This window comes from Pelodiscus sinensis, chromosome 4 (genome assembly GCF_052426305.1).
Source record: "Pelodiscus sinensis isolate ZL-2025 chromosome 4, ASM5242630v1, whole genome shotgun sequence".
NCBI lineage: Eukaryota > Metazoa > Chordata > Testudines > Trionychidae > Pelodiscus > Pelodiscus sinensis.
Genome location: NC_143055.1, coordinates 15,549,005 through 15,565,466, shown reverse-complemented (window position 1 = coordinate 15,565,466; position 16,462 = coordinate 15,549,005). Strand labels below are relative to the sequence as shown.

General features: G+C 38.5%; 1 protein-coding gene and 1 long non-coding RNA gene across 11 annotated transcripts in view; one reads left to right on the top strand and one right to left on the bottom strand.

Moving 5' to 3' along the window:
- Window positions 1-2,321, bottom strand: part of MAEA (macrophage erythroblast attacher, E3 ubiquitin ligase) — a 118,372-nt gene extending 116,051 nt beyond the window's left edge. For 2 of the 6 annotated variants that reach the window (XM_006122904.5, XM_075930929.2), the window contains exon 1: window positions 2,187-2,321. In XM_006122904.5, coding sequence (XP_006122966.2) covers window positions 2,187-2,273 — 87 coding nt within the window. In that variant the 5' untranslated portion in view covers window positions 2,274-2,321. Of the gene's footprint in view, window positions 1-918; window positions 1,066-1,957 lie in introns of those variants that run through there. The other 4 variants (XM_006122902.4, XM_006122905.5, XM_006122906.5 and 1 more) reach the window with 3 other exon arrangements.
- Window positions 2,322-2,710: 389 nt separating this feature from the next.
- The window catches only part of LOC149524489 (uncharacterized), a 159,812-nt gene continuing 146,060 nt past the window's right edge, over window positions 2,711-16,462 (top strand). For 2 of the 5 annotated variants that reach the window (XR_016349380.1, XR_016349379.1), the window contains exon 1: window positions 2,711-9,803. This is a non-coding gene — a long non-coding RNA (uncharacterized LOC149524489). The remainder of the gene's footprint in view (window positions 9,804-16,462) is intronic. The other 3 variants (XR_016349381.1, XR_016349383.1, XR_016349382.1) reach the window with 2 other exon arrangements.

Sequence of the window (16,462 nt, the reverse complement as noted above, 5' to 3'; positions counted from 1 at the left end):
CTCCACAGTCAAGAACATTTAAAGGGATAAATGCAAGTGGTAACTGAATAGTGACTGTTTTGTGATTTTTTTGTAATAACTAATATTAACCAGAAAGGAAACTTCTGGAGCACTCAGGAGCTTGGGGAGAGACAAAAAGAAGTGTACATGTATCTAAACATCACCTTATGACATTTAACATGGTTAATACAAGCCTGTTTTCTCACAATGTCTCATGGTCATACAAGGAATATTTCAGTCTCATTAAAATGCTGCAAAAATCCCTCATCAAGTGTAAATAGTATACTTGAAAAATATCTTAGAACTAGTCCAAAATGACTGCTATCTTCAAATGAGTGACACCTAGTAGATAGACTTAAGTGGTATGAAGAGAGAGAAAGCAAACCATTGCTTTTATATACATATTGAAGAATATGAGATTTATTTAGACAATGTTTGTCAATAAATACACGTTTCTTTGTCTATGAATTTCTTAACATTGTAGCTGAATGTGGAAAGTACCTTTCTAAGGGAATTTTAAATTTAACTCAGATATTGTCAAGCCTAAAGTACTTCAGGATGACCGGGAAAACATCTTCAGATATAACATGAGAGTCAAGACAATCCCAAGAGTAAAGGGAAATAAGGGAGCAGGCTAGAATGAGGAAAGCAAGAGCAACAAACAGATGAGAAGAACACAGGAAGAAACCTATAAAAACAAACAAAAGCACATAACACTCTACATGAAAGTGAAATATGATTGAAGCACAAAAGTTTATAAAAGCTCATGATTCTATATATTTGTTAGTCTGAAACGTGCCATAGGATTACTCATTGTTTTAAAAGTATAGAATTTTGATATATACTATATGAAAAAAAACTAGTTAAATCAGATACAAGGGATACAAAGGGACTATTAAACAGTCCAGCTCATCTCACCTCACTCCCACTTAGCCAGTGCAGAGTTAGTTCCCTACAGTAAAATCAATTGGAGCTGAATTGGTTGATCTAGCATATATATAAAAGGAGTATTCTAGATTATCAATGTTCCACCACTTCCTCTGGGAGACTATTCCCCAGTTCAACAGCTCTTATTGTCAGCAATATTTACCCTTAATATTCAATCTAGATTTTTCTTTGCTCATTTTATGATGTTCGACTATGTCACAATGAACCAACCTATGCAATTCACCTCACACCTGGTGAGTTAACACCCTTCCCATAATACTCAGTTACTACATCAGCCACCCCAACTCTTTTGTAGTATCCAGCCAACCTATATTTAACCCTTTCCTCCTCATAAGAGCTCCAATCCCTTTAATCATTTTAACCCCCCAACACTTTCTAGTTCATCTCTATCTTTGGAGAAAACAAGATGTCAAGGAATCATATTAACCCCCCATTCATCTTTTAACAATGATACGTAGCTTTAACTGTCAAACATTCATTCTAAATAATCAATACTCTCACCACACTTAAATCATTTAATTGCTCTGCACCCTCCAGTCTGTCCCCGTCACACCACTCCCCACACAGCACCCTTCAGTCACATTTTACCCCTGGCATATTCAGCTCTTTCGTTCTCCCTGGAGTCAGCCCTCCCACCCCATCAATCGCTGTCATTCCTGTCTTTGCTCAAGGGGACTCCACCCCACCTACATCTTCAAGCTCTGGAAATGCCCAGGAGAGAGGGGGCTCATATTCCAGGCACGTTCCTCAACATGGAAAGAAAGAAAATTACCCTTCCCGGTACAGCTCAAGGCAAATGGGAAGAGGCACAAAGGGGTCCGGTGAATTGGGGTCTCCGCACATTACACGCCTTGGGACCGGGGGGGGGGGTTATAATGAAGGGGGTGGGGACCTCAATTTGCCAAGCCCCCATCCCCTTTTAGCCCTGCCCTGCGGGGGCATTAATATCCTCGTTCAATCAGTACCTGGCCCTCGCCTCCCACAGGTCCCCAGGATGCCTGGCACCCACCTTGAGAGTGGGATATTCCTGCACCTTCAAAGTCATTGAGAGCTGAGCAGCTGATTCCTGCACCGCCATCTTGGATTGGGCACCAACCTCCTCCCCCCTCCTCCCAGCGCAGAGCCCAAAAGAGCTACCTACAGCGCGCATTGCATGGTGGGCAATGAAGGACTTCCTCCTCCTTCCTTTCCCCCACCCCCGTCGTCCCTGCTGGAGACGGGCTGAACCAACAGATTACCTCTCCCCCTCTCACAACCGGGTGGTACAAGCCACGGAACAGTGGCGCTGGAAGAGAGGGGAGAGAGTATTCATCCAATCGTTGCATTCCTTTCGCATCTCTCCCTTCATAGGGTTTGCCCCGCCCTCTAACTTGTGAATGCGTGTTTGATTGGAGGATACATGAGCCTGGGCGACTAGCCACAGCGACAAATCAAGAAGAGCAACGAATTCTCGTAGGCGGGGATTATATCTACGATTGACACTTGTATTTTCCAATCGGGCTATGCAGATTTTCATTCGGCCCAATCAGCATTTCCTTTCTATTTAGGTGGCACGTAAAAGTTCGTTTTTCTGGCGAAGTAAAGAGGCGGTTTTAACGACCCCAAAAGGTGTCCGGGAAGGCGGGGAAACAGCGCTGTGCAGGTTTATTGGCAGGCAAAGGAGCCAATGCGCGCGGCAGACACGGAGACGAACAAAGCGAGGAGCGAATGGGAGGCGAGCGGCGCTGTGGAGGGTGGGCTGTGTTGACACGGTTGGTTTGGGGCACGAGTTAGTATGTGGGTAGCCGGGGGGATGCCTAGTAAGTTCCGTAGGGAGAAGCGCGAGTAAGGCGGAAGCGGCGGGAAGAGGTTTAAATAGCGGAGATAGAGGGAGTCCTCGGCTAGGGCATCGCTGCGCTCGGCGGGGTAGCCACGGCCGTTGGCTGGTGTTTGCCCAGCGGGCTGGGCCGGAGGTAGCTGCCGCGCTTGGTGCCTGAGCACAGGGCGGGAAGAGAAGCTCCCTCAGGAGGCCTGATTCGCCTCCATCTTGACCAGCGGAGACAACATCAGGGGGGCGTCGCTCGCGCTTCTCCGGGCTCCAGACGTGGGCGGGCGCCAGCCAGCTCCCTTCAGCGGGAGCCTTCCGTCGATGGCCTCGCTGCGGCTTGTGCGCCGCCCGCGGAGAGTCTCGGCAGGGAGAGGCGCACCCGTCCGAGCTGCGCCTGCAGCACTCACCCCGCGGGGAGAGGAAGCACCTGCCGCCTTCCCACTGCCCCAGCTGTGATTGGAAATGTGGCTTCTGCCAGCTTAGCCAGTAAATAGTTCTCTGTCCCCGCCCCCACGGGGCACCTGCTTGTTCAGAGGGTTGCCAGGTTTGGTTAGACTTCCTTGAAGATTAATGTCAGAGTGGTAGCCTTGTTAGTCTGTAACTTTAAAAACGAGTCGTCCTGTGGCACCTTCTATGTTCTAATTGTGAGATGTTGTAGGCATAACCCACTTTCTGAGATGAGCTCGAGGGGAGAAAAAGGGGACCCTCAAAATATATAACAGGAAAAAGGTGGGAGAGTGGAAAGAAAAAAGGTTAAATATTACTCTTTTATTCCTGTGGATTCCAGAACTATCCTGAAGAAATGGCAACCCTAGTCTGTTACCATGTAAGAGAGGGTGGAACTTGTACTCTTTCTCATGGCTCCTAGAAGTTAATTTCCAGCAGGAGTAGACAGACCTATGGGAGTTTCTACAGAATCAGAACCTGATCCAGTTGTTCTTTGGTGATGCTGTGTGTATTAACAGAAACGTTCTTTATGGTCTGCAGAATGAAACATTTTGAGACTATTTTCTTTAAGATCCTACATAACATTCACCACTGGTTTCTGAGCGCTTTAGTATACTAGGGTGGGTGATGCTTCTTGGGAAAAATTTACCTCTGAGGAGTTGCCCTGCAGAATGAAAAAAAAATCAACCCCTGATTCAAAAATTGGATATGAAGGAAAAGTTCTTATTAGATGGTGTGGTGGGGTTTTTTTTAACTCCAGTGAAGTCTATGTCAAAACTCTTCTTGGCTTTAGTGGTGCAAGAGGAGGTGGTCTATGATCATGTATGTTTTAAGAAATTAACATGGTGGTCATAAAAACATAAGAATGGCTGTACTGGGTCAGACCAAAGGTCTATCTAGCCCAGTATCCTGTCTACTGACAGTGGCCAGCACCAGGTGCCCTAGAGAGGGTGGACCGAAGACAATGATCAAGCGATTTGTCTCCTGCCATCCCTCTCCAGCCTCTGACAAACAGAGGCCAAGGACACCATTTTATCCCCTGGCTAATAGCCTTTTATGGACCTAACCACCATGAAATTATCTAGCTTCTCTTTAAACTCTATTATAGTCCCAGCCTTCACAGCCTCCTCTGGCAAGGAGTTCCACAGGTTGACTACATGCTGTGTGAAGAAGGACTTTCTTTTATTAGTTTTAAACCTGCTCCCCATTAATTTCATTTGGTGTCCTCTAGTTCTTCTATTTAGGGAACTAATAAATAACTTTTCTTTATCGGCCCTCTGCACGCCACTCATGATTTTATATACCTCTATCATATCCCCCCTCAGTCTCCTCTTTTCTAAACTGAAAAGTCCCAGTCGCTTTAACCTCTCCTCATATGGGACCCGTTCCAAACCCCTAATCATTTTAGTTGCCCTTTTCTGAACCCTTTCCAAGACCAAAATATCTTTTTTGAGGTGAGGAGACCACATCTGTACACAGTATTCAAGATGTGGGTGTACCATAGTTTTATACAGGGGCAGTAAGATATTCTGGGTCTTATTTTCTATCCCTTTTTTAATAATTCCTAACATCCTATTTGCCTTTTTGACTGCCGCTGCACACTGCGTAGAAGTTTTCAGAGAACTGTCCACGATAACTCCAAGATCTCTTTCCTGATTTGTGGTAGCCAAATTAGCCCCCATCATACTGTACGTATAGTTGGGGTTATTTTTCCCGATGTGCATTACTTTACACTTATCCACATTACATTTAATTTGCCATTTTGTTGCCCAATCACTCAGTTTGGAGAGATCTTTTTGGAGTCCCTCACAGTCTGCTTCTGTCTTGACTATCCTAAACAGTTTGGTACCATCCGCAAACTTTACTACCTCGCTGTTTACCCTTTCTCCAGATCATTTATGAATAATTTGAAAAGGTTGGGCCCAGGACTGACCCTTGGGGTACACCACTAGTTACCCCTCTCCAATCTGAAAATTTACCATTTATTCCTACCCTTTGTTTCCTGTCTTTTTAACCAGTTCTCAATCCAAGAAAGGACCTTCCCTCTTATCCCATGGCCATGTAATTTACACAAGAGCCTTTGGTTAGGGACCTTGTCAAAGGCTTTCTGAAAATCTAAGTATAGTATATCTACTGGATCCCTTTTGTCCGCATGTTTGTTAACCCCTTCAAAGAACTCTAATAGATTAGTAAGACAGGATTTCCCTTTACAGAAACCATGCTGACTTTTGTCCAACAAATTATGTTCTTCTATATGCTTCACAATTTTATTCTTTACTATTGTTTCGACTAATTTGCCCGGTACTGAAGTTAGACTTACCGGTCTGTAATTGCCAGGATCGCCTCTAGAGCCCTTTTTAAATATTGGTCCAAGATTTAATAGTGCATGTATATGAAGCATCCATGACTTTGCTGCCCTTCCTGGTTAAGGTTTGGCTGCATTATTTCTGTTAACCTTTAGAGAATTGGATTTAATGAAAAACACATTTTACAAGAAAAAGAGGGTAGTTTGCATAATTTTAAAACTTTCCAAATATTCTTCAGTAAAGACTATAAAATACATTACATTCTAAAATGTTACCTAATAAATAACAAATGTTTTAAACAGGACTTTGTACCTCTTTTAGACACCGCAGCTGATGATGAAACATCCATTACAGGTTGTAATTAAATTTACCATAGAGTCTAGGATTGGCCACAACCAATCAACAGGATTTTAAGTTATTTATTCTCTCTCCACTAAGTGCAAAGTCCTGTTGAAAATCACATTAGTTAAAATGTGTTAGCTAGTTAAACTTCTAATTTACAGTGCTTGTCTGTGCTCTCATTGAGATGTCATAGGGCATCATAAGTTCTAACAACAACTGTCTGACAAATATTCCTAAAATACATAATTAATATTAGGAAAACCAAATGTGTACACACACAAGCCCAAATCATTGTGATTTATTTATGTAGGGTTTATTTTTATATTCAATATTGAAAATAATGTATAGTTGCACTTTGGTGCCTCTAGTCCATGCTACCTCCCATCACCTCTCACCCTGCTTCTTCCCCCAGCCCCCTGTTTTTGAGGTTCCACTTATCCTACCCCTGCTACCCTGAGATTCTTTCCACAGACTCTCACCCGACTTTTTGCCTTGACCTGGTATTCTGACCCTACTGAAAACAGCTACCCTGGTTTGGAGCCTGCCCCTAGAGCTCCGCAACTGAATCAGTGGAAGGACAAAGGGGTTGGGGAAGTGGAAGACTACCTGTGGAGCCAGTGGGCACTGCTAAGAGAGGCTGCTTCTTTGCCTTAGTCTCCTGGACAGAGATAGGGGATTTAGTGGCCACCACATTTGAGAATCGCTGCCCTAAGGGCAACTGAGTCTGCATGAATGGACATTGATTGACTTTATTGAGGCTCCAGGCGGGTATAAGGCTTTCAGTGGGTCAAGCTGAAAGATCGGAGCCTCAGGTAGATAATTTGTGCACACATGCACATTTACGTAGCACTGTTGTGTTCCTATCTTCACATAGCTATGAAATGAATACACATTTTGTAAAGATTCTTTAAGCAAACTTTTATGCTAGACTACGTGAATCCTGTAACTAACTAACTAACACTAATGGAAAGGAAAAATTAGCAAAGGGTGGATATTTTGTTGTAAATTATTAGGCCATGTATGAAATAAAGTTATTTAATATTTGATATATATTTTGTATGTAGTTTATTTTCATGTGTATATATTTAATTATGTCCACTAATCTTTATTGCACCATACTTTTGGTATGTTATTTTATGCTTAATGGTGATCTTCTACAGTATGCAAAATGACAGTACTTCTCAAACATAAAGTAATCCTATGAATGTGTGCAAAGTGAGCCAACCTTTGTACTGTAGAACTATTGGTGGATGTTTGTCAGAAATTAGCAATCAAAGTTTGAGGTTTGCTCAGTGGAAACAGATGGCTGAGCTACCATCATGTCACAGAAAACAGCATGCATTCTTAGTTTAACACAAGAGGGAGCATGTCTAATCTTTAACCTTTAAATATTGCAACTTCAGAAAGACAGCTTTAATTGTTGAATGTCAACTAATTTACTTTCTAGGTGGCATGGTTAAATATTTATACAGCCTATATGTGCATTGTTAGTATATTTTCAAATTAAGATTGTCGCAACTAATAATTCATGCAAATAATGGCATTCATCCTGTGTGGACTTAAACTAAACTAATCACTCAAATATTTAGACTTATGTTAAAAAATAGAGTGGTCAGTAACATGCTGAAATTTAAAAAGTGATTATAAAGTGATTTATCACTATTATAAAGTGATTATAAACATCCATATATGTAAATGGGTCTTTGGTTTAATGACAACTTGAAAATAAAGATTATTTTTCTTTGGATGAACTCCCCTTCCAAAATTTTGGGTCCCTCATTTAATTTGAAGGGAGTTGTGATTAGTGCAAAACAAATCTGTACAATGGTTAGCTCTTAAGTATCATTGTGTAATTCTTACAAAAGCTAGGAAGTATACATTTGGGGTACATTAAGATGAGTATGTATGGCCATAACTTTTTTCTTTCTCCCTGTTCTCCAGCTGGATGCCATAGACTTTTTTTTTATTTTGAATTTGTATTTCCAGATGTTGTTGATCATCCTTTTCAAAGCGTTTATTAATGGGAATGAACAGTTTGTTGAAATTAATGACTGCCATCCAACTATTTAATCACTTTGGAAAGTATACATTTTAAATGTTAAATACTCTATATATTTCTTAGACTAAAACAAGCCTTACTTTTACTCTGTTGACAAGTAATTATATACTTTATTATATTTCATATGGGCATCCATTTGGCTTTATCTCATCTATATAGGAGGATGGGAGATCTAATTTCTTCTAGGGCGGGAATTGTTAATAAATCATAATGTTGACATGGACCATACTAGAGTGACTTGTTGCGTACAATCATTTGATAGTGAGAGGGTGTTTATATGGGACAGAGAAGAGGCAGGGTAGACTACTTGGATCTCAAATACTTCTTGGTGTATTTCAAACAATCGTGGTTTTGGGAAGTTGGGAGGAATAATATTTTAGAGAAACAACGACCTGCACTCCCTCTTGGACTGTTAACAGGGCGCGTTTGAATAGATTTGAATTCACTAACTGCATGTTGATAGGAGAATACAGCCCCAAGGAATGGACTGTGGTAGGCTTTGGCTACATATACATTTCTGTAATTCATCTTTTGATGAGAAGAGGGTTTTAAAATGAAAAGTAATGCTTCAAAATAAGGGACTGATAGCAAAATGACATATAACATGGTGATATTCTGAGTTTCTGCATTAGTGAGGTGAGGGGTGCATTAGCTTATATGCATTCCATCGAACTGAGGGATAACTGAATGTGCACTTTGATTTTTGTCTGACCTGGTTTTTTACTTTTACCTGTCAATCCATGTGTTTACACTTTACAAAGAATGTACTAGTATTTGAATAGAATTCACTGCTTGACAGTTATTCTTTGGTCATGCATATATATGATGAACAGCCCTAATAAAGATGTTTATTAAAAGCAAAAGGTATAAAGTTGAAGTTGTCCTGGCTATGTAGTCATCTATATGAAATAAGTTGTCTATCATGGTCCAGTTTCCATGGGTCAGTTATCCAGGCCATGGAATCATCACCAGTGCAATAGTTGACTGGTCAAAGACTGAGTAAGAGTACAGACTGGCTTGCCTTATCACCGGTTAGAGCAGCATTGTAAAGTAGCCATTGCAGAACAAGCACCTTACCAAGATGTTGAGGACATTCACCGGTCAGAAAAATGGTTTGCTTCCAACAAGTGGTGGGAGGAGAATTTTACAAAGCTGCCTCAGATTAGATTGGACACATACTGGCAAGGACCACTGTCTGTGCTGCCCAATTCTTTAAATAGACAACTTAATATCTCTGGAACTAGCCAATAAATTCACTTAACAGTTATTTAAAAGTTACTGTGTATTCAGACAGTTTTCAGATATTAATATTTATTAATGTGTTTTTATAAAAAGTGAAGGACCAGACTCTCATTGTAGAGCAAAGGTCTGTGAAATTTTATTTTTAAAAAGGAATGTTTAATGTTTTATTTATATTGGAAAAGTGAAAATAAAGCTTCCAAAGCTGCTAAAATGGGTGTACTTTTGTGCCCCTAAAACTTTTGAATAGTCACTAAATGGATTTTTTTAAATATTAAAAAGAAATATCACCTGATTTAGCTAGGAGCAATTTTTGTTGGCTTGAATTATAACAGCCTCCTCTCCCCTCCCCCCGAAAATGGGGGTTTAGAATGGAAGTGCTGACACAACCTAAACTATAAAGCAGTGCCCTCCGTGCTGCTGTAATAATTGCCCGTACAGTGTTTTCTGCTTTCTTATTTCTGTGCTCTGTTTCTAATTCACTATTTTTTAAACTTTCTGAGAAGTTTGATATTATTTAAAGCACACGAAGTGCATGGAATAACCTGAGGAGTAAGAGTGTTCAGTAGTATGGACTTGTTAATCTCAGCCTGATCTTGTCAGTAACAGCAGAGCAGAGGGAGAGAGGAACTCCGGCTGGGGCAGCGCTCCAAAGGTTTGTCTGTTATTTTATTGCTAAATTACATCTCAGCACCAAACTATGAAGTATGCGGAGTGTCGTTTGTAATCTGTAGATTCCGCAGTTGCGAAAATGTGTGTGGTTAGCTGTATTGTTTGTTTGCAACGGGGAAGATTTGCCTGTGTGTGTATGGAAGAGAGCGAGTGTGTGTTACGATCTAGGAAACGCTGAAGAAGAAGAAACCCTGTTGGTTCTCCATGCAAATGACCGCTTTGGTTGTAACAAAAGCCTTGATGTTGGGCTTGGAAAAATGATCTGACAGTGTAACAACCCCAGGCCACTTTCGCCATGTTTTTGTTTATTCATGTTTCATTCCGTTTTCCGTAGCTATCTCACAGATGTTTCCAATTTCAGTTTTTTTTATACCGTCGATCCTCCTTTTTCGGAGTTAGCAGTAAAATGTGTGAAAGAATGTTAACAAAACAGAGAGGTGTTGCAGATGTTTATACTTTAGTTCTTGCCTTGCGCTTGATGGTAGTATTGGCAGAGGGATACAGTACATATGAAGGAACGTCACAGGCATCTGTTTTAACGACCGAGCTTGTAATTTCTAAACGTGCCTATTATAACTTGAATTTTACCATAAACAGATTAAGTGAACAGGTTCCTGGTACAATATGTCCAGTTAGTGTCCTGTTTGGTTGTTACTATTTCTGGAGAAAAAAATAAAAATAAGAGCGAGGAAAGGAATATATGTGACACAACATGTATGCTCCTAGATAAACTCCTGCCATCTCGGAGTGCCTTTAAATATTTGAACAGCTTCTGTTAAGTCAAATAAAATTGGTTACCATGAGAAACAAAAAAGTCCAATAGAACAGTTTTGACAGACTAATGAAAACGTCAAGGAATTGTTTTAGAAATATTCATGAAATGGTAGTAGTGGGAAAAATCTTTTAAACAAAATTAATAGTAACACATTTAAACCTTTAGCCACCAATGAACCTGGCAAATGCTCTATTCCCCTCCAGAAATAACCTGCAGAGATGAATGATGAATCTTAATGTCACATCTACTGATGTATTGAAATGTACTTTGCCCATTAACCACATAAAACAATTTGCTTGTAAAATTGCATGCTCGTTGAACATATCAAGACATACACACATAAAATCTTAAATGACAAAATGATTCAATGTCCTGTTTAAATCAAATGTGGTAACTATGGTGAGATGTAAAGTTACTTAAATCCTCACTTGCTATGCATATGTGGATCTCATCATCTCTCTTCATAGACTGGAGATTAAAGAGAAAAGGATTACAGAATCTAGAAAAATTTTTAGCAGAAGACCTGTAGCCCTAGAGTGGGAATTAACATTGAAGAGGCTTTTAAGGAGGGGCAGGATTGAGGTAAACATTCTGTTGTAGTATATTGTCATAATAATTTTAGAAATGGATCTTTCTTGTTGGTTCTGAATGATCCCCAGCCAATTTTTGTAAGTGATTTCATTCACTTCTGAGAACAATCTTGTATATGTTTATTATAATAATAAAGAATTTTCCTGCTCCAACAAAATCAAAGCAAAAAACTTTGCATAGATTTTTTTTTCTTCACCAAATAACAACATGGGAAAGCCTGCCATTCTATGCATTCTATTCATTTTTTTTAGTTATTCTCTAATAAATCATTTTTCTTCATAGTATGAAAAAAGCTTTACGCGGTTTTCCCATATTTAAACATGAATATGATGTTTGTATAAATATTTTTTTATTGTTTTCTAATATTTGACCATATCAAATGGAAAATGGCCTATGTAGAGAACATTTAAATAAAACCAGAAATGTAATATTCTGACCAATCTTTGTTGTGGGAAAACTGTAGCCTAATAGACTGACCATGTTTCTACTCCTGCTTCAGCTGAGAAGTTAAGATGCTATCTTACATTTTTTACAAAAGTGATTCAGTGGATGAGGCAGATCATTTCATAGGGTGATATGGACAAGAATTAATGCATAATTGTTTGGAGAAAAGTTGATGATCATTTAGACTCTTGAAGGAATGGGTCAGAGAGAGGCTACTGATTAGCTGTGTGGAATATGTAGAGAGAGAAAAGAAAGGAATAGGCCACACTTAATTTCCATTATGGACAAATGGTGTTACTGTAAAAGTCACAGTAAGGAGATGTTTAAGGGAAAGACCTTATGAATTACATTACACATTTCTTTTAATTGTTAATCTATTGTGATAAAGTTTGGAGAAAACACTACTACTATTACAAATAATACTTTTTAAAAAATATATGTACATTTTAATGTACTGGTGGAAGATAAGACTTGTTAAAGTACACAGTAGAACTGTAGTTCATCATAGTCCATCCTGGATTTTGTCAATATCAAACCTTATAAGCATCTTAAATGTTTTATTGTGGCTTTTTCTTCCTCTTCTATGTCAAGACATCTTCTTGCTCTTTCCCTTCCCAGCTCCTGGTATCTGTTATGAAACCTTTGATTAGAAACTTTGCATTATCTCAATGAAAGAGACTTCAGTGAAGACTCATGAAACTGAACTCCTTAGATTGGAAGGTTGTTTAGATCAATGCTCAGAGTTACTTTGCTGAACCTGTGTATTCCAATACAAAATTAAAATTTAACACCGTAATTGCCATTCCACAAAACCATTTAAGAAATACCATTTGTTGTGTTGTACTCTGTGTGTTTTTTATTTTTAGCGACCAGTTCTTTTCAGCTTATAAGGTGTAGGTGTGTATATGATTTTTGGTGATGTGCTGGGTTTGTTTTTTGAGTGGGAGTGAAAAAAGCAGGTGATATAGTGCTATAGTTAAATTATTTATTTTTAGTTTAATTATTTCTATTAATTTATTTTAGACATACATTTTATTTATATAAAAGTTGATCGTACTATGTAGTAATTTATTGTTTGAGCCACGAGTAAATTAATTTCAAATACATATTGTACTCAAATAAGTTGACATATATAATCAGTTCTACTTTCAATACGTATTTCATTATACTCTGAACAAAGCAATATATACTATATTTATATTTACAACACGGTGTGCATATTTAGCATATGACAAGAATAGGATACAATATGACTTAGTAAACAGAGCAATATACTGGATTCAGGAGACTAAGAGTTCCTTTCCTGGCTCAGTCATTGGCCTGTTGAGTGACTTGGACAAACACCATCACTTAGCTGTGTGTACTATCTTCCCTTCTTACATAATTTCACTAATTTACTTATTGCTTCCTTTTAAGAGACCACATAACATGAAGGTTTCTTGTGTGTGGCTTTTCTATTTTATATTGTACGGGTTTATACTTGCTGTTTTCTACCAATACTGCAGTAGGGCAGAAAAACAAAGAAGGGAGCTGACAGTATAACAAAACATTATTCTAATCCTTTTCAATGCCTGATCATTTTCTGAATTATCACTTTATCTGCTCTTCCTCTGCTGGAGTGAGGGAAGAAGGAATCGGCAGTTATATCAGTCGTTATATAGAGAGTTTTGGTTATCCATATCTTGAACCTAAGTGAGATGGGTTTACTATTCTGCAGTTAGTGTGTCATTCATCAGGCCTCTACAAGAAACAGAAATGGAGAGCAAGAACAAAGATCTCTATTAATGTGAAGTAAGAAAGGAAAGAGGATAAGGGAATTTCTGGTAAGTGAAAAGTGATCACATGGCATTCACCCCAAAAATGATGTTTTCACAAAAAAATTGTAAGGAAAAACCCATTTACTTTTTTTCCAGTGCTACAGCATCTGTTCAAAATTGTCTCCAGAAACATTTCTTGTATCCTTAGTGCTCCCCTTAATAATGAGAGGAAAAGTTTTATTTGGCAGACTATTTCATCCCTTTGGAAGTTACATTGCAGAAAGTAAAGATTGTTTTAGAATCAGAATCTCAAAAGTTAATTGGGTGAGTTTCTCTAAAGCCTTTTTTGCCCGCCCCCCCCCCAAATTACCATAATCCAGCCCCAAAGAGGAACGAAGGGTGGGTCCTCTTTTCCTTTAGGAAATTGAACAAAAGTATTTTTGCTCTTTGTACAGTTAAAAAGTATAATGGAATTGGTGTTCAAGATTTCACACTCAAAACAGTTGTTCAATAGAAAGGTACATGCAGACTTCCCCCCTCCCCCTTCTCCATAATAAATTTAAAGCTATTGTGTCATTCCCTATATGGACCCAAATATTAATAAAGTAATTAAAGTTCCAACTTGTTTAAACTTTTTGTGAAATTTTGGACTTTTCTAATCAGTTCATTGGAAAAAGGAGTGTTTTCTCAGTAGGGCATATTTTTACACCTCTCTATAGACTCTTGTTTGTGTGTGTCTTTTGCTGTCATTTGATGGATGACACACATTCCAAGAGGTAGATACTAGTGAAGAAACTACCTACATCTAAAGAAAACTATCAATACAATTCCTCTTTATTAATGTAAATAATAGGAATCTCTCCATCCTAGAGTGTCTGCTCAGCACCTTAAACTCTAAATAAGATACACAATTTCTGCTATGCAAATTGCATATCTCACCTTGAATCTATTTTGAAATTTGGTGTGTCTACACAGCACCAAATTTCAAAATAACGCACTATTTTGAGCCATCTCTTATCCCTTGTGCAACGAGGTTTATCGGGATGGCAAAATAGTGCACCTGTGATTTCAAAAAATATTTGGAAATAATTGGCGGCTTGTATAGACGCAGTACAGACATACCCTTAGTGACTATTTTGGAGAAGTTCTGACTTAATCTGCTTGGCTTTGTGACTGGAACAACTGATACACTTGAGTCAGGAATAATGGTTCTTTCCTTTATAGTATCCAGACATTTTGATAGTATCTTAGACTATGCCTTAAAGAATGCAAGTTTGTTTATCTCTGCACTAGAGGTACAGCTGAAGTAGTCACGTTTACATAATATATGTGCTCCTGCAATAAGATTCACAAGCCTAATTTTTCTACAAGATTGTCTGAACCTCTCAACTGCAATATAGAATTAGAAGTACAAATTTTATCAGTTTGCTGAAAATGCAGTCAGTTTTAGTTGTCTCTACCTGATTAAAGAAGACCATTGTGGAAGTTTTATGTCCAAGAAGAAACAATTATATAGGATTTTTAGTGTAAGTGCCCTTTTCACATCCTTTCTTCCTGCCTGGTTTGGGACAGCGAAAAGAAATGTAGTAAGCCTGCCAGAATTTTGTATGTAAATAAGACAGCTTCACCTTAACATCAGAAACCTATTTACTAAGGTTCCACTCAGTGGACTATAAGAGGACAAGCATCTAAGTTAGTTATCACTACAGAGTGTTGAGTCTGTAAAAGGAGTTATAGTCTTACTGAATGCACGTATGCATTACTGAATAGACTATTGAATGTTTGAATAAATTGTTGAATAACCTATAGAACTTTATAAATATAGAAAAATAACATTATCATATGAGGGCCATTTAGCCATGTAATGGACCATATGCCATACCAATGCATTAAAGAAGCTTATAGGTAGTGCCCTGCATAGATTCAAAATCTGTATCCACATACATATCTACAGATTTTTCACGGTTCTAGGTACAAAATTTGTATTCACATCCATATCTGCAAAAGTGAGTCGTCGATATCCACTGTCATGGATGTGGATACCTGTGGATATAAAGAATCTATCCATGGATTTGCAGGAGTCTACTTATAGGATACCCAGAAGTTCTTTTCCATAGAAATTTGTGAGCATACAACACTTGTGCCTTTATACTTCCTTGGCTCAGAGGGGAGAGGCTGCTGCAGAAGATTTGTGCGTGACAATTATCTGACACTTCTTGAACATCTTTATTATACGTGATCAGGTAAATGTTGCATTGACTGGCACAGTATATGTTTGTAATGTGCGTAGGCCCTTCATAGGCTAGATATTCATCTCCTTGTTTGTTGTGCTCAGTTCTTTGTATTCCTTGTCTGTATCCCAATTCAGAGATTTGGTGAGCTTCACTTTTGAACTGTTGCTTCTGCAATTAATCACATTTTTTTCTTCCCTGCTGTTTTCTGCCTGAGTACAGATGTCTACTCAGGAATATTATCAGGTGAGAACTTAGATTTTAATTTGTTCAAAACATCTTATGTGTCTTATTACTTTTAAAGTTAGGTATATGGATTTGTTGTTTTTTATATATTTTTTTTCAGAGACAGAAGATAAATTAGAGACATGCTAATTGCTAACAATATGTTGTGTGGAAAATGTTGTGTGCTACCTGTGTGATTTTAAAAAAGAATACTGCTTAGTCCTCACTAATAGAGCCAAATCAACAACTATATAGAAAATTATTGTTTTACAGTGCCCATAGATTTTTTTTTTGTATGTATTTGTATCTATCTATGGGTGTGTCTAGACTACAGGGTTTTGTCGACAAAAGTCCACTTTTGTCGACAAAACTATACCTGCGTCCACACTGCCTTTGAGTTATGTCGACATAATGTCGACAAAACTCAGCAGTTTTGTCGACGTCTGTAAACCTCATTCTACGAGGAATAACGCCTTTTTATCAACAGAGTTCTGTTGGTAGAAGACATTATTGCATCTACACTGTCCTTTGCGTCCACACTGTTATGTCGACAAAGCGGCTTGCTTTGTCGACATAACTGGATGTAGTCTAGAGGCTCTTTGTCGACAGTATCTGTCAA